The sequence below is a fragment of the Arvicanthis niloticus genome, chromosome 6 (assembly GCF_011762505.2).
Source record: "Arvicanthis niloticus isolate mArvNil1 chromosome 6, mArvNil1.pat.X, whole genome shotgun sequence".
NCBI classification, from domain to species: domain Eukaryota; kingdom Metazoa; phylum Chordata; class Mammalia; order Rodentia; family Muridae; genus Arvicanthis; species Arvicanthis niloticus.
This window is the reverse complement of record NC_047663.1, coordinates 24,945,180-24,962,487: the sequence shown is the minus strand read 5'-3', so window position 1 is coordinate 24,962,487 and position 17,308 is coordinate 24,945,180. Positions and strand designations below refer to the sequence as shown.

General features: G+C 55.3%; 1 protein-coding gene across 7 annotated transcripts in view; it reads left to right on the top strand.

Moving 5' to 3' along the window:
• The window catches only part of Arhgap23 (Rho GTPase activating protein 23), a 99,510-nt gene that overhangs the window by 33,215 nt on the left and 48,987 nt on the right, over positions 1-17,308 (top strand). For 4 of the 7 annotated variants that reach the window (XM_076935878.1, XM_076935879.1, XM_034504980.2 and 1 more), the window contains exons 2-10: positions 6,822-6,983; positions 9,125-9,164; positions 10,838-10,933; positions 11,115-11,193; positions 11,302-11,356; positions 14,093-15,251; positions 16,604-16,759; positions 16,933-17,044; positions 17,166-17,223. In XM_076935878.1, the coding sequence (XP_076791993.1) occupies positions 6,822-6,983; positions 9,125-9,164; positions 10,838-10,933; positions 11,115-11,193; positions 11,302-11,356; positions 14,093-15,251; positions 16,604-16,759; positions 16,933-17,044; positions 17,166-17,223 (1,917 nt within the window). Of the gene's footprint in view, positions 1-3,220; positions 3,670-6,821; positions 6,984-9,124; positions 9,165-10,837; positions 10,934-11,114; positions 11,194-11,301; positions 11,357-12,889; positions 13,050-14,092; positions 15,252-16,603; positions 16,760-16,932; positions 17,045-17,165; positions 17,224-17,308 lie in introns of those variants that run through there. The other 3 variants (XM_076935880.1, XM_034504981.2, XM_034504982.2) reach the window with 3 other exon arrangements.

Below are 17,308 nucleotides of genomic sequence, written 5' to 3'. Positions count from 1 at the left end.
GTCTAGCAAGAGGACTTGAGTTTGAGTCCCAAAACTCATGTGAGTGGCTTATAATTGGCTATAAACTTCAGCTTCCATCTTCCTGTGGCATCTGTACTCACGTGCATGTGAACACACACACATTAAAAATAATAAAAATAAATCCTTTTTAAAAGTAGGAGCTAGGAGTCGGACGGTGGTGGCGCACGCCTTTAATCCCAGCACTTGGGAGGCAGAGGCAGGTGGATTTCTGAGTTCAAGGCCAGCCTGGTCTACAGAGTGAGTTCCAGGACAGCCAGGGCTACACAGAGAAACCCTATCTCGAAAAACAAAACAAAACAAAAAATAAAAACAAACAAACAAAAAAAGGGAGCTAGGTGGTATACATCTGTAACTCCAGTACTTTGAGAGGTGGAGACAGGAGTTCAAAGTCATCCTCAGCCACACAGAGAATTTAAGGCCAGCCTTGAAACCATGTCTACAAACACACACACACACACACACACACACACACACACACACACACACACACCCTTCTCTGGTTAAATGCCTGTAATCTTAACATTCAGGAGGCTGAGGCAGAGGAGTTACTGTGAGTTCAAGGCCAGCCTAGGATACAAACAGAGTTCAGTGCCACCAGGGCCACATAAGATCCTGACTCTGCCTCCTACCAGCACCCCAAAAAGGCCATCGTGAATATCTACTGCTTAGGGAAGGGTCACAAGCAGCAGTACTTTTTAGAATTCTGGGTGTCCTTGCTTAGGGGTGCAGTCCTGAGTCCTGGGCAGGGACCCTTAGGAAGATGAGTGCCAGCTGTTCACTCAGGGGCTGGGAGGGGCTGGCCAGCGGGTGATTCCGGCAGTGGGGGAGGAAACAGCAGGCAGGGTGTGGGGGAGGACACTGTGCAGGAAGGCTTGGAATAGAAATCTCAGCAACGCCTGGTATTTCCCAGGCTTGCCCCTCCCCCTTGGGCTCTGGGGCCCACCCCACATTCCTTTCCCAGAGGAAACTGGAGGGAGCCAGCTCCCCAGACCTAGAAGATCATTTCAAGCTGTGGCCCTGGCTTTGAGGCCCTACTGTGTACACTACACAGGCCCTCCCCCACTTGTCTTCCCTCTCTCTGAGTTTCTGCTGAATCTGCCAGGTTAAAAGACAGAAAGTGGACATTGAAGATTCTGGTCTCCAAGGTCTGTAGGCCCAGACATAATGCCACATGCCCCTGCCCTCCCCTACAGCACCCAGGCCCTTCCAAATCTCAATCAGACAGACATCATGGGTCAGCCATGAGAGAGACCTAAGACCTGGGCTTGTAGAGAGATAAAAAAGGCAGTTGGGGACTGGGGAGGTGGCTCAGCAGGGAAAGGTGCTAGCTATACAAGTCTGATATCTGGGTTCAACCCTCAGAGCCTATGTAGAAGCCACAAGGCAGAATGGAGGTTTTTCTCTGTCCTTGTAGGGAAGTGGCATGTGTAACCTTGTGCACATATACACATAAATTAAAAAGAAAAAGAAGGAGGAGGAGGAAGAAGAAGAGGAGGAGATGGAGATGAGGAGGAAGAGGAGGAAGAGGAGGAGGAAGAAGGAGGAAGAGGAGATGGAGAAGAGGAGGAGAAGGAAGAAGAAGAAGGAGGAGGAGATGGAGATGAGGAGGAAGCAGCAGCAGCAGCAGCAGCCTGACATAGTGGCAGAGACAGGCAGATCTCTCTGAGTTTCAGGGCTATCCTGGTCTATGCCTCAAGTTCCAGGACAGCCACAGCTACATAAGGTGGCAGTTAGGCAGCTGGGGGAACTTAATGAGGAGGCCTGATGAGGAAGTCATGGGCATCCCTGTGCCTCTGCATTCTACTCTGGGCCCCAGAGTCCACATGGCTGAGTCCATCTTAGTGGGATGGCCGCCTAGTCTCTGGAATGACCTTTGGGAGGAGCTGACAAGCAGAGGCCGAGCAGGAGGTGGTCAGATCCACAGGTTTGGTTCTAGTTTTCCAGAGGCTGGGAGAAATGTAGACTCGGTTTCATGGTCCCTGGCTGCCCCGCTGTCCGTGACTGGTCCTTTCCTGCTCTCCCCGAGTCCTGACTCAGCTCGTGGCAGTCTCAGCTCTTCCCGTTGGGCTTCCGCAGGGTGGAGGTGGGGGTCCAGCTCCTGCATGGGCCCCACAAGCAGCAAACAGGAAACAGGAGAACAAAACCATTCCCTGGCTGACTGGTCCCCACCACCCTGGGCCTCACCCCCACCCTTCTTCCTCTGTTCTTCCTTCCCTCCATCCTGCCCACCCACTCCCTAGAGTTGGGTTCCCTTCTGGATCTGGTACCTCCCATAGGTCACCTTCCTGGGGAGTGGGGACAGGGGCTTTGCCATGTTCCCAAACAGCCCAGCCTTGTGGCTCTCCCTCTTAGATGGGCTCTGGGCTTGTGTTGCCTTCTGCTGAGAATTTCCTTGTCAGTTAGTAAGTGTTCTAAATGCCTCCTTGAACTCGGGGTATGACAGTGGAGAACACACAGCCCAGGGCCATTGCTAGCCCTGCCTCTGCTTGGGGAAAGGATGGGGCCTGGAGAGCCAGAAAAGGGGAGTGAGCAATGTTTAGAGTCAGCCAGCGCCCATTTCATTCCCATTATGGAGGTGTGGAGGGAGTGATCAGCTTGGAGCCTCCTCTTGCTTGGTGATGCCAGGGTTCCTGGAAGGCCCTCGGGAAGAGGAATGAACATCCTTTGGGAGACTGGAGTGGGGTCTTCCTGAAGCCTTACACTCTGAAACACTTCATGCTCTCTTTCTGGGTGGGCAGTGTGTGTCACCTGACAAGCATGTGCTGCCCATCACCATCCTGCTTGTATGTAGTCAAGTGGGTATCTCCGGGTTGGGGGGGTCTGTAAGGGCCTGGCATACTTTAAATGGCTGTGCTCCATGGGGTAGGTATCTTTAAATAGGAGAATGTCCACAGATGTGAGTAATGGTATCCACACTGAGAGTCTGCGAGGGGTCTGTGAGGAACAGATGATGTGCTGGCCATGTGTGACATGTAGTTAGAACATGTTTCTGCAGGAGTGTAAAGTTGACGGGCCCCATAGTGTGATCGCTCTGCAGTGTGAGTCCTTGTGTTTGTATGGTGTCGGTGTGTGCTGTGTGAGCAGGGACCGCTCGAAGCCTCTGGCGTGGGGCGGAGGGTAGGCTGGCGCGGCGCCGGGGCCGCCCCGGAGGGGGAGGTGTCTGTCCCAGCGACTTGTAGGCTTGTCCCTGCCCCGCTCCAGCGGGCGCCTTCACCCGGGCTGCGCGGGAGGCGCGGCCCCGTTCCAGCCGTCCTGCCGCCGTCTGCGCGGGCTGGCCGTCCCCTCGGGGCCTCTGGGCCGCGGGCCCGCGGCTCTGGGGGGCGGGCTGGGACCCCTGGGCTCCGCCTGCCGCGTGGGGGTCCGAGGACGGCCCCCGCTGGGCGCCGAGCCGCGGAGTCCCGCACCGCACGTCCCGCTCCGGAAGCCAGGCCGGGTGCGCGCTGGGGCCTTGAGGGTGGCCGCGCTCGGGGGTCCCCGCAGGCTGCTTTGGTGGGCAGTGCTGTGTGGCGCGTAGAGCGCGCGGGCGTCGGGGGCTGGTGCTGGGAGCGCGCCGTCGGCGTGGACTGCAGCGCCCCGGAGCCGCGCTGTCTCTGGCTGCCCTATCTGAGCCACAGCGACCGCCGCGCGCCGGGACTGCGTCCGGCCAGGGTGAGCAACAGCTTTGGAGCCGGGCGGGAACTGGACGTCAGGGGCTGTGGGCGATCGGGTTACCCACTTTCGAGTTGACAGTGTCTGGCATTCTCAGACGGACATCCTCGCAGTTGGGGAGTGTGAGGAGGTTGAGAATCAGGATGAGGTTGTCAGCGTGTGTTTGTGTGGGAGCTTTCCCAGGGATGCTAGATGGAACTTCGAGGCTGGGTAGTAGCACTTGTGGGCTCAGGCCTCCTGGGGCTGATGATCGAAGGAGTCGTTGGCATATTAGGAATCTTGGAGCGAAGGGGCTGGCAGAGACACAGTGAGAGCTAAGCGTAGTGTTACTAACCTAAGCAGTAGGTTCCACTCTGTTCTCCTATCTTCTTTTCTGTCAGCAGGGACGTGGACAGAGAGGCACATAAGGGTTTCCTAGTGGACAGAGGAAGTTGAGGTGACAGAATGACCCCCAGCAGGCAGTCAGTGATACCCAGGGCAGGCAGTGGCAGGACTGGGGGCAGTGTTCTGATGTTAGGGATCTGCCGAGCTGGTAGGCGTGAGTCATAGTGGGCACCATGCCCAGCCTCAATACTGTGTTTTCTGCAATGACCTCTTTATGCTGGGGTGGGTTGGGGGGATCAGTACTGATGTAGCCAATCCATCTAGGGCCCACTTCTGCCTGGTGTGTTCCCCGGGCCATTGGCCTTCTTTAACAACAATTGGTGTTTCTGGATGTCTCTTTGTTTTCAAACACGAGGATGGGCATGTTTGCAAAGAGATTTCAGCCAGGAGGGTTTACTCAACAATGCCCATGGCCCCTCTTTGTACCCTGGCTGTGTGCCTTTGTCAGAGAGACAGAGTTGGTGGAGTTGAGCTGTACTTGTTGGTCTTCCAAGTTCTCAATGCTGGATCTGTCTGTTTCTGTACCTCGTACCTCTCTCCACTTGAACTCAGTGTTGTCCCAGGTCAGATGGGAGGAGTCGAAACTTGCATATAGGGTATAGGTGAAGGATTGAGGGTAGGCCTGAAAGAACTTCCCACAGGGAGGCAGCCAGCTCTGAATGGGTCTGTGGAGTCTTCTCTTCTGACAGGCTGTAGCAAGAGGACACTGACACTCTCTAGAGACTAATTGGAGACTAGACCTGGAAGGAAAGGAACAGAGGAGATGGAGAGGCAGAGATATGTAAGAAAGGGGGAGTTGCTGTACTGGATGAGGAGAAACCGTGGGAGGCAGGCATAGCCACTGTCCTGGATTACCAGCAGGTCCCCTCAGGGAGTGGCACCCCCAGGCAGCTGGCAGCTCTCGGCAGGATGTGTGTGTAGGGAGAGGGGAGGGGAACATGTGGGGACCTGTCCCAGCAGCTTCTCATCACTGGGGCAGCTGGTGGCTTAAACCTTAATCCAGGACACCAGCAAAACAATGGGCCCTGCAAACACCCTCAGCTCTGAGCCTGGGTGGGAGTGGGAAGGAGGGCAGTCCATGATAGATACGGAGCAGGGGTTTCTGTGCGAGAGGCACTGGGGACCCATGAGATCATCTTTTCTAGCAGCAGAAATAGGGAGTCGGGGAGGGATGTGTTCAAATCTCAAGGAATTTCCAGTGAATGTTCTTGGGGGTCCTTGGACTCCATGAATGAGGAGCTCATGGAAGAGGTTAGGGCATAGCCACAAGGGAATGGAGCTGAGACGACACCACTGGGCCCCTGTCCCTGACAAGGACTGGGACCAGGAGTAGTCTAGGTTTTGCTTGGGCCCTTTGGCGATGGATAGCTTACAACCTAAGCCTTATATGCTTCATCCTATGTGGAATATCTCCTTTTCTGGAACCTCATTCAGATGTTTTGTGTCCTCTACCTGTTTCCTGTTTTCTGTTACCTGTTTTCTGAAACTACAGTCATCAAACCTATTACTTCTGTCTCATTTTTCTTTTATTTATTGAGATTCCAGGATCTGCATTCTCCCCGAAGCCTACAGGATGGTGACAAAGCCTCCTGGCTGTGCACCCTTGCATGCTGCGCACCCTTGCATGCTGCGCACCCTTGCATTCTCTCCCTCTGTTGAGTAGGTGAGCAGGATGGACAGCTTCTCAGATGGGCCTCTCAGCATCTCTGTGCCTCTTTGTGTTTGTGAACTTTTCAGCTAGCAGGAGGGCAGCTTTCCCATATAGTGGGGGCTCCTTCCAGCCCAGGTCTGATGGGCTTTCCACTGTCGAGACCAGCCCCTGGGACTCTCATCTCTTTTTCAGGTTCCTGGCAAGGCTAAGGAGGAGCAAGGGGTGAAGGCTTGTTGAAAGAGTTGGTGGGAAGCTTTTGGCTTCCTGAGGGCTTTGGGTCAGAGGCAAATGCTAGCTCAGGCTGCCCAGTGGCTTTGAGGATTTGAGGCTTTGTGGGAGACTTCTTGCTTTTTCCCACGGCTTGTCCCTTGGACACTCATCTTTTCTGTCAGCCTCTCTGCATGCAAGTTATCTCATACTTGTTACTGGCTGTTTATCTTGGAGTCCAAAGACACTGGAGAAGTCTTCTCCGTCTGTCATCTCTTGCCTCCTGCTCCAGATAATGGTCCTCTATGGCCCCTCACTCTTCTTTGGATAGCCTGCCATGTCATATAGGGAAATCCCAAGCATTCCAGCAGGGTTGGACAGAAGGCAGTATCTCTCATCTGCTTTTCCGGTGAGCCAGCCTGGCCTTTGGGCTGAACTTTGCAACCTCAGCAAATCCCTTTAGTGGCCTGGTGTCCATTTGGGGCTCTTCATCCCATGCTTCTGGAGGGTGCATTTGTGTGCCAGTGCAAAGATGTGGCTCTGTGCTGTGGGCATGTGTGTATGCAAGACTGGTTATGTGCACCCATGCCTGTGCCAGTGTGCCCGCATAGTGCATACATGTGGTTCTGTGAATCTGCTGGTGTGCACATATGTTTTTTATTTTTTAAGATTTATTTATTTATTTAATGTATGTGTGTACTCTTTCACTCTCTTCAGACACATCAGAAGAGGGCATCGGATCCCATTACAGATGGGTTGTGAGAGAAGAAGGCTTTGGTGAAGGGGTCAGGAGCCAGGAGGGACCTGGGCACTCCCTTCAGGTTCTAGGCTCCTAGGTAGCTGGAGGCTTGTGGAGAGCCGTTAGCACGGACCACACGATGCTCACTCACCTGTGTCTCTGCTCCTGCAGCCTCCACTGGGCCCTAGAGATGGGTGCTCTTCTGGGCGCCCCCTCCCCTGGCAGGGGCCGAGGACACTGCTGCTGCGCAAGAATCTTCAGGATGGTTTTGGTTTCACCCTGCGCCACTTCATTGTGTACCCACCTGAGTCAGCCGTGCACTGCAGCCTGAAGGTAGGTCCAGCTCACCAGTGCCTGGCTACTCTATGAGGGAAGATTGATGGGAGAGAGAGGCTTGCTGGCCTGTTCTAGGCCCCTGTCAGAGGAGCCCCTCCAGGGGACCAGCATGGCTCCCTTCTGCTGCAGTCTCCTAGGAGAGCTGTAAGGAAGTCGTGCCAGCAGAGCCTGGGACACTTGCTCTGTGACTGGACAAACTCCTTATCTTTTCTGGGCCCTGGAACTGGACCATCTTGAACTGGGCCTCCTGGGACTCCTTGTTCACTTGTCCACTGGTTCTTGATCTGGTCAGCTCTTTCTATCCCCAGGCTGGGGACCCCAGCTTATTCTCTGGGAAGAGTCCTGGGGAGGGGTCCAAGGCCCCAGGTTTTAGTCCTGAGTCCCATGTTGCAGTAGATTGGCTCACTGTGGATTTACAGGCATCTCATCCCTCATTCAGTTTATCCTGAATGCTACTATGTTTTTGATCCCCAAGGACCTTTCATCTCTAACACAGCTTCTGGAACCAAGGCTCCAGAACTCCTCAGGATAGTACAAGGTCATCAGCTGGAGAGAGAGGGTCCCTGAGTGTAGAAGACAAGGGCAGGAGACCAGGCAGCATTTTGGGCTCCCAACTTCTCTTCCTGCAGAGGAGACAGATTTCTATCAGAGTTGATGAACCTCTCTCTCCTTCCCCATGGCTGGATCAGCCTGCCTAACTGCAGGGGGTAGGGGGAGAGGGAGATTCTTGCTTGGGAACCTTGGCCCTGCCACACAACCAAAACATTAGGTTTCTCTGCATGTCTCTGTACCTGTGCATGCCTCTGTGGTGTGTGTGTGTGTCTGTGGTATGTACATGTCTGTCACATGCTTTGTGGCTTTCCCATGCATATGAATCTTTGATCCCAGAATCATCACGGTCATTGGCTGCGGGTATGCTTAAGCAAGGAAGTGGGGCCTAATAGTGGCATCAGTTAACCAAGGATGCCAGCTTCTTCACTCCTTTCCTTTCCGTTTTTCTATCTCCTGCCACCTTCTCTTGGGACACTGGCAGAGAGCGGTAGCAACAGGGGCTGTGGTCTAGCATGCTGGGTTCTCCTCATGGGTCACCGGCCAGCTTTAGGGAAGACAAGCCAGGGTTGCTCCCTCCCTTTCTAGAACCTGCCCCAGACTGTGAGAAGCTCTTGTCCCCAGGCTACAGAAGGCCAGAGTTCTCTGCCTGGAGCCTGTACAGGGAGCTTAGCCGTCCAAATGCATCTGTCTGCCTCTGCCACCCGCTGTCTATGCTGTCAGCTCAGATCAGTGGGCATGCACCTCCCGTGGGAAACTGGTCAGAGGCCCAGACTTCAACAGCACTCAGCAACCTTCCTGGCTCACCTTGGCCTGGCTGAGATGCCAGGGAATCCTGAGTTTGGGCCCTGGTTCTGCTGCTGAGTCTCTGGACAAGATGACCCTGAAAGCCTAGTCAACTGTGAAATGCAACACCTGCTGACTCAGCCTTTCTCTGACCTTCTTCTGGTTCTTCTCCAAAGCCCATGCCTCCTATACCCTCTCCCCTTGACAGGATGGGCCTCTGGACCTCTGGACCTCCTAGCACTCTCCCTCACCCCTGTAGCTAACTGCCAGAATCCTGCCCCTTGCCTGACACCCACTTCTGCTTATCAGAGAACCTTTCCCGGCTCCCTCTTCTTTCCTTTCAGACCAGAATGCTTTTAGTCTGACTTTTGCTGCTTGTTGGTGTGAGCTCAGCACATCCAGCCCTGAGTGTGCACCCCTCTCCTCCTGCTAATCGGGCCTCCCAGCCCATTCTCTGAGAGAGATAGCCCTGTTTACATTTGTCAGACTGCTTATCTTTGTCTGCCTGGGTCCTCTGCATATGCTTTTGGGGACCTCCTCCCTTGGCCTGCAGGCTCTCTAGGGGAAGAGGTCATGGATCTCTGGTAGATTGGATGTTCTTGGAAACCTGGGAGTGTGTGTTACTGGGACACTTCTGTCTGGGGATGCCTCCGACAGCTCTCCCATCTCTGCTGCGGTTCGGCTACTTGGAAGGAGAGAAGGATTAGAGATGAGGTGGCTCAGCTGGGCTGCCCAGATACAGCATGCTTCTGATACTGCCCGGGGCTGAGCAGTTGCCACACCCATCTCTCTGTTCCCTGCAGGAGGAAGAGAATGGAGGCCGAGGAGGAAGAGGAGGAGGAGGTAAGGGGGTGGGGCTGGGCTTCAGTTTCTCTCCTGCACCCCAGTGAGCCCCACCCTTTTCTTGTCCCTGTCTAGCCTTTCTCCTCTCTGTGTTCCTGCTAGCCTAGCTCCAGGCATCCCCTCCTCATTGTCTGTCCTCCCTGCACATTTTCCCCATCTTGTCTTCCTATAGGCCTGTCCCTCCTACAGCCATCTGATACTGAGGACTCTGGGTGACACGTAACCATATGGTTCCACCCTCTCTACTTTCTCCCAGAACAAAGTCAAGGCTAAGGCTACAGAGCTTGTGGATTAGGGTTGGGGTGTACTGAGCATAGGCTCATCCTGTAGATGGAGAAAGGGAATAGGGATGGAGGGTAGGAATGGGGGGCCCTAAAGTATGTATGAAAAATGTGTACCTAACTCATCTTACTGTCACCTTTGCTGTCTTAAGGGTCCTTTGCTGGCTCTCAGACTCTGAGGTATTTAAAGCTGAACTCCCCAAACGGGCAGCTTTCCTGCCCGCCCTCTGTCTGTGGGCAGCCATGGTGACATGGTCCTCCTGAGTTCTCATGCCACTGAAGGCCAAGGAGCCCACTGTCCTAGCACAGGTTCCAGTAAGGGAGTCTTGTTGGGAAGTGATGGAGGTAGCATCCGTCCTGTGGCCTGCTTGGAATTCCCTGACCCTGGAGAAAGGAGGAAGGGTGGGAGACACTAGTATATTGGGTATCGCTCTGGTACTGTGATCTGTCAGCTTCCGTATATATGAGGTCTCTCTAGCTTGCTTCTTTAGGGCTTGATAGGTACGTTATTTTTTAAAAATTATTTTATTATCATTTGTGCCTGAGTGTGTGTGTGTGTATGTATGTATGTATGAATGTATGAATGTATGTGCAGGAAGCCAGAGTGTTAAAAGAGCGTGTCAGTCCCCTGGAATTAGACTTACAGTTGTGTGGCAGTTGTGAACTGCCGCACTCATGCTGGAAACCAAACTGAGGCCCTGTGCAAAAGCAGCCAGTGCTCTTAAACCTCTGGTCCATCTCTCTAGCCCAGATAAGGGACTCCTTTTAAACATTATTAGTGTATGCGTGTGTGCTTGTGTGTGTGTGTGTGTGTGTGTGTGTGTGTGTGTGTGCGCGCGCGAGTGTGCGTGCGTGCACGCCTGGGCTAATACTAGAGTGTGCATGTGCCATTCAGAGTGTATAGAGATCAGAGGACAACTTGGCAGAGTTAGCTCTCTCCTTCCACCTTTATGTGGGTTTCAGGAATTCAACTCAGACCATCAGACTCAGATCCAGGTGTCTTTCCTCACTGATCCATCTTGTCAGCCCTTTAGGGTCCTCTCGTATGGCACTCTTTCTGTTGTCTTGTGACTTGTGTGTGAAGTCTGCTTAACGGAGAACTCTGGAAGGGCAAGGGCTGTGTGTGTGCACACATACTGTGTAGTCTGGCTACGATGTCCTGTGTAGCACAGGAAAGAGACTCAGCTCATGGATTTGGGCAGCTCTCTGTGTGTCCTTCTCCTGGCATGGGCCCTTCTCTGGCTCTGGGCATAGGTCCTGTGGATGTGTGGGTCATTGCATGCTTGTGCCTGTGTGTGATCATCCTCTGAGTGTGTGTCCTCTGTGTGTGTAGCTGTGCATGGGTGTGACCTTCAGCAACCACCCCCAGCTAACCTGGCTGATGCCCACCAGGACCCTCACCTCGGCACCGCCTGGAGCCCATGGACACCATCTTTGTGAAGAATGTGAAGGACGGTGGCCCCGCCCATAGGGCGGGGCTTCGCACAGGTAAACCTGTCTGTGACCTTATGTAACACTCCTGGGGCTCACACCCCTTTTAATTGGGTCGGAATTCTTGAACCCAGATGCTGGGGAAGTTCCTCTCCTTTTACTTCCATTCATGCTTAGTACAGGGGTACACTGCACCCCTCCTTTGGACTCTCACATGTGATCCCACCCTTGTCCCCAGGAGACCGGCTGGTGAAGGTGAACGGGGAGAGCGTCATTGGGAAGACATACTCCCAGGTCATAGGTCTGATCCAGAACAGGTGAGTGTCTGGCCTTCCTGCTTCCTACCAGCCTGGGCCCTGCCACCAGATTCCTCTCCCCAGACGCTGTCCTGTTGCCTCTGCTTGACCCTCTCACTGTCTCTGCAGTGATGACACCCTGGAGCTCTCCATCATGCCCAAGGACGAGGACATCCTCCAGCTGGTGAGTCCTTCTGTCTGTATGGAGGGCCCCTGTGGGAGAAGAGAGAAGGAAATAGCCTGACATTGCTCAACTGGGGCTTCCAGGCCCATCCCTGGGCTGGGACTGCTTCTTGCTTCATTCAAGGCTGCTCTGTGCTAGGGAAAGAGGAGGTGCTGGCCTTGGTAAGCAGGATTTCTGCCAGGGTATCTGGAAAGAGGGTGGCCCAGCGGGCCCTGCCAGCCTGGCATGTTCTTGTTTGCTCCTGTGAGAGATGCCTGCTCCCTGCACCCCCTCCCCACTCGGCCCGAGGGAACATGGCTTCAGAGGTGTGTCCATAGATGCACACTGCAAACACCACCCTTCAGCACATCCCACGGCCACAGGAACCACATGTGCACATCATGACACCCAACTCTGCATAGCCTTGTACAACTCAGCTCCGTAGAAGACACACAGCGAGCACTGCAGGGCAGGACTCACAGGGCCTCTCCCTGTCTCTGCTGCCCCAGTCCATTCTCTATGCCAGTGTACCACAGTGTACACTTGTGTAGCACACAGTGGGACCTCACAGCAGCCTTACAGTAGCCCACAGTGGGACCTCACTTGCACCTCTGTCTTGTAGCACAAACTCTGCACACATCTGGATTTTGTGCTGATGTGACGTAAGGACACCCTGGTGTGTTACTACAACGCTGCCCACAAATGTCACAGCACGCAGCAGCCCTTCTCAGGCACCTATGCTTAGTGACATCATAGGATCACAAGTTCATCCATGTGAGATAGAAATTCTAAACTCGTCACAGCCAGTGTCTCAGCACACCGAGAACATAAAACCCTTTGGGAAGGTGCTACCCAAAGGCCTGCCCCACATGTGTTGTGTGAAGCAAGCCCAGAGCCTTGTGTCTGGAGCCTGGAACAGTCCCCCTTGCCTAGTGCCCTGTTCTTGGTCTCTTGGCTCCTACCCAGACGCCAGCTTGCTGGCCCCTTCGGTCACTGCCCCTCAGAGAATGGCTGAGGGCCAAGCCCAGAGGCCCAGAGCTGCTGTGCTGGCTTCGGCTGTCTCTGTAATGACAGGGCCACACTTGGCATGATGCCTCCCCGGGAACCTCCATTCCTGACCTCAATTGTCCCCTTGCACTTCCTGGAGTTGAGGGGGAAAGAATGGAGGCTCAGAGTGGTGCATGGCTCACCCCAAGTCTTAAAGAGCTTGCCTGTACTCCAGTTCTGAGAGAGTGACAGGGCATGGCACCCTGGCTCAGTTCATCTGTCGGGGCAAGAAGTGGCAAGGGCAGCAGCCTTGACCTCTGCCAGACCTAGACCCAAGTAGGCTGGCATCCCCAGATGTCAACATCTGGGAGCTCCCACTACCCGCCATTCTCAGTCAGCCAGAGGGTGGGGCTCAGGCATTCCTGTGGTTGGGAGCCAAGGCTGGAGGCCAATCGGGTGGCGGCAGCTGCTGACGCCACCACCGACGCGGCAAGTCCCCTCCACACCCATCCTCCCTCCTCCTACCGCCAGGCAGCCGAAAGAGAGCCGGGTGGGGGAGAGGGGGAAGCTTCAGGGAGGGCTGGCTGAGGGGACTGAGGGACTCAAATCAGCTGGGCAGGGGCTGTGGTGAGAGGCAGCCAGGCAGCAGGCACAGGCTGGCGGGATGTTGCCTCCGCCACCGTGATGCTGGGAGCCCCGGGAGCCAGCAGGATGGCAGGAGGGAGAGGTATGTGTTGCTGGCCCAGTATGCCAGGCTGGAGGGGCCGAGTGTGCGGGGGTGTGGTTAGCTGGTCCTTGTCACATGATGTTTGTGTTTGGGACTGGAGGGGTAGTTAATTGTGTATCTCATTGTGTGTGCTGTGTGTGTATCTCTCAGGGTGTGTATCTTGCCTTTTCTCTGTGATGTGGTGTAGTATATGTGTATGTCTGGGCTCACCCTTCCACCCCTTGCTGAAACAGGCCCCCTCAGCTCAGCCAGTGCTAGGCTCTGCCAGGGCCACAAGGCTGCTGTCGGGGGTGGGGTGCCTCCTTTTTTGGCTGAGCCTGGGCACCAGCCCTGTCACTCCTCAGCAATGCAGCGTCAGCTTCAGCAGCCAGTGCCAAATTCCAGGCCTAGGGGTGGCAGGAGATGGCCCAAGGCCCCTTAGCCTGTCCAGCCCCTCCTCTAAACTAGTCTCTGGGGAGCAAGAAGTGGTCATGTTTTTCGTCCCAGAGCTCAGGCCCTGGGCCCCAGCTTACATCACCCTATACTGAGGGAACCTTGGGCTCTTCCAGCCTCCACCTTTCCTCTGACCACCCCTCCTTGGACACACCCACTCCTTAGCCAGCTTTCTAAGGTCCTCTACCACCTTGACAGATTTCTGCCCGTTTCCCCACTGTACAGCAGGGGCTGTGGGCATCACTGGACATAAAGGAACAGTAGGCGGTGGAGGACAGGATGAGGGAGGGCAGCATGGGGGAGGGCCCTAGCAAACAGATGTTGGAATGTTTGTGGCTAAAGGCTGTCCCTTGTTTTAAAAGTCTTACAGAAATCTGTCTATTTTGAGAGAGAGAGAGAGAGAGAGAGAGAGAGAGAGAGAGAGAGAGAGAGAGAGAATTTCTTTGTCCTCCCCCAGGACTCCTTGGAGCACACCCTCATCCATTCAGGATGCCCCTACTTACTCATCTCCCTTCCATTCCCTTCTGAGGACCTTGGTACCCTAGGGCTATCTCATTCCTGTCCTCTGAGTCCGGTCTGGTCATGCTTTTATGCCTCTGTTTTCTGGCCAGGCCTACTCCCAGGATGCCTACCTGAAGGGCAACGAGCCGTATTCTGGAGAGGCCCGCAGCATCCCAGAACCACCTCCACTCTGCTACCCACGGAAGACCTATGCCCCGCCAACCCGGGCCCCTGCCTGGGCCACTATGGTGCCTGAGCCCATCTCAGCACTACCCACGGACCCCCGGAGTCCTGCTGCCTGGAGTGACCCAGGGTCTCGTGTCCCATCTGCCACCCGTGCCCACCTGGACAACTCTTCCTTGGGGATGAGCCAGCCCCGCCCAAGCCCTGGTGCCTTTCCCCATCTCCCTTCAGAGTCCCGGACGCCCCGTGCCTTCCCAGAGCCTGGCAGCCGGGTGCTTCCCAGCAGACTGGAGTGCCAGCAGGCTCTGTCACACTGGCTGTCAAATCAGATACCCCGCAGGGCAGGGGAGAGACGGTGCCCAGCCATGCCACCCCGGGCCCGCAGTGCCTCCCAGGACCGGTTGGAGGATGTAACTACCCACCATCCATGGCCCTGCTCCACCTCCCAGGATGCCTTGAGCCAGCTGGGTCAGGAGGGTTGGCACCGAGCTCGCTCAGACGATTACTTGAGCCGGGCTACCCGCTCTGCTGAAGCACTGGGTCCAGGAGCACTGGTGTCCCCTCGCCTTGAACGCTGTGGTTGGGCTTCCCAGCGTCCATGTGCTCGAACCTCTGCTTGCCCTTCTCGGGACTTGCCAGGGCCCCAGGCCCCTCCCCCATCTGGCCTACAGGGCCTGGATGATATCGGGTACATCGGCTATCGGAGCTATAGCCCGTCATTCCAGCGCCGGACTGGTCTTCTGCACGCCCTCTCCTTCCGGGACTCACCCTTCGGGGGACTTCCCACTTTCAGCTTGGCCCAGTCTCCTGCATCATTCCCACCAGAGGCCTCCGAACCACCTAGGGTCGTCCGGCCAGAGCCTAGCACCCGAGCCCTGGAGCCTCCCGCAGAGGACCATCGTGATGAGGTGGTCCTGAGGCAGAAGCCTCCAACAGGTCGCAAGGTCCAGCTGACCCCAGCAAGGCAGATGAACCTTGGATTTGGTGATGAGTCCCCAGAACCAGAGACCAGAGGGGAACGCCCAGGCAGGAAGGTGGCCCCTTTGGCCACTACGGAAGACTCCCTGGCTTCTATTCCCTTCATTGGTGAGTGGTGTTACAAGTGGCTGGCTAAGGGTCCTATTCCCCAACCTTTTGTGTCCCATCTCTGTCTACTGTGCCCAAGTCTGTGCTGTGTGCTGATAGGGGTGTCTGGGTTCTGTCTTCATCTGTTTGTCCGTTTGTCCATTCCTCAGTAATTGCTTCTTTCCACCTGTCTCCCATTCCTTCATTCTTGTAACCATTTTTCCGTCCGCGTTTTCTCTCCTCCCTCCCCCGCTTCTGCATCCGTCCTTCTCCCGGCTCACTTGGTCTGGTCCTTCACTCCGTTCACCCTTCCATCATTAGCTCTCATCGCTCCCTCCTTCCTCCTGCTCGATCTTCTACCATTTCTTTGTGTCTTTCATTCTTTGTTTTTTCCATCTCGCCTACATTCCTCCATCAGACATTTGCATCAGGTACTGTGCTAGGCTTCAAGCTTACCTGGTAGGTGGCCACTCAGACAGAAAGCGCAAAGGACAGACAGCCTCTGTGGATGGGGAAGGGCTGGCTCTGTGGCCTAGATGGGTGTGGTCGGCACTGGGAAAATATTGGAAAAACATTTGGCTAAGAAGGATTCGAGGTAGTCTGAGGAAGAATGTTCTAAGAGAAAGATGGGACTATGCAGAGCTCGAAGTGGGAGGGGCTGACTCCACTCCCAGCCCATGTGGTCCTTTCCTGTCCAAGACTAAGCTCAGACTTCACCCTGTGATGGCTGCCCATAGTGTGGGGAGAGGCAAGAAGGCATAGGCAAGGATGATCCCCAACTTTTTGGCTTGCCCAGTGAGTGGTGGTGCCTCATCTCCACTTTGAGGATGGGGGTGCAGAAAGAACAAGAACAAGGTTAGGGGTATGAGGAAGCAAGCCAGGCCAGGCTGGCCCTCTGGGCTGTGGAGAAAGCCTGGAACGGAAGATGGATGATATGGGACCCAAGTCCTGGGCCTGGTGGGTTTGTAGCTGAGCAGCCTGGGAACTAAGAAGAAGCTTAGGAAGGATGGTAGGATGCCATCAGGAGCCTGTGTTGGGAGTCCAGCCATGTTTCAGCAAGTCCCAGCTGAGCCTCTGGTCAGGTGCGCCCATCTAATGTGAAGGCATAACGCTGTGCCTGAAGCCACCGATTCGATAGAATACTACCTTGTATTTTAGGAGCCTACTCTAAGTAGGGTGGCTCAGTGCCACTTGTCAGTGCCCGTGACCAATGGGAGAAGGAGACACTCCCTGACCACACTCTGGTGGGCGAGGCACCCTGAGCCACGGGCATGTTGCCAGAAATGCCCTAGTGAGGAAGAGTTTGGGGTTCTGCAGTATGTGCTGCCGGGAGCCTGGCCTGTGTCCCTCACACCTTCCTTCCTCTGCCGCAGATGAGCCCACCAGCCCCAGCATTGACCTTCAGGCCAGGCATGTCCCTGCCTCTGCAGTGGTCTCCAGTGCCATGAACTCAGCCCCTGTCCTGGGAACTAGCCCATCCTCGCCAACCTTCACTTTTGCCCTCAGCCGCCATTACTCCCAGGATTGCAGTGAGTGTCTCTGGCCTGTGTCACCCCCTCCTCCGCTGTCTGCTTTTGCCCAATGTCTGCTTCTTTCTGGGGCCCCATGGGAGAGCCCACTCCTGACCAGGAGGGAGGGCTCCTAGGGTACCTGCCAACCTGCTCTTTGGTAACCCTGTGGCCTCCTGTGGGCACCTTTTTAGGCAGCATCAAGGCAGGCCGCCGCTCCTCCTACCTGCTGGCCATCACCACGGAGCGCTCCAAGTCCTGTGACGATGGACTGAACACCTTCCGGGATGAGGGCCGAGTGCTCCGGTGAGCCCATGTTTGCACCGGGGTGGGGGGGGTTTCTGCTCTCCTAGGTTGAGCCATGGGTTTGGGTGGGCGATGAGAATCTGGGCCGTCCACAACCCTGACCTTCGTCCTTGCTCCCCAGACGCCTTCCCAACCGCGTGCCGAGCCTACGGATGCTGCGGAGCTTCTTCACCGATGGGGTAAGCCAGCAAACATTTGTGTGTGTGTGTGTGTGTGTGTGTGTGTGTCTGTCTGTCTGTCTGTCTGTCTGTCTGTCTATCTGTC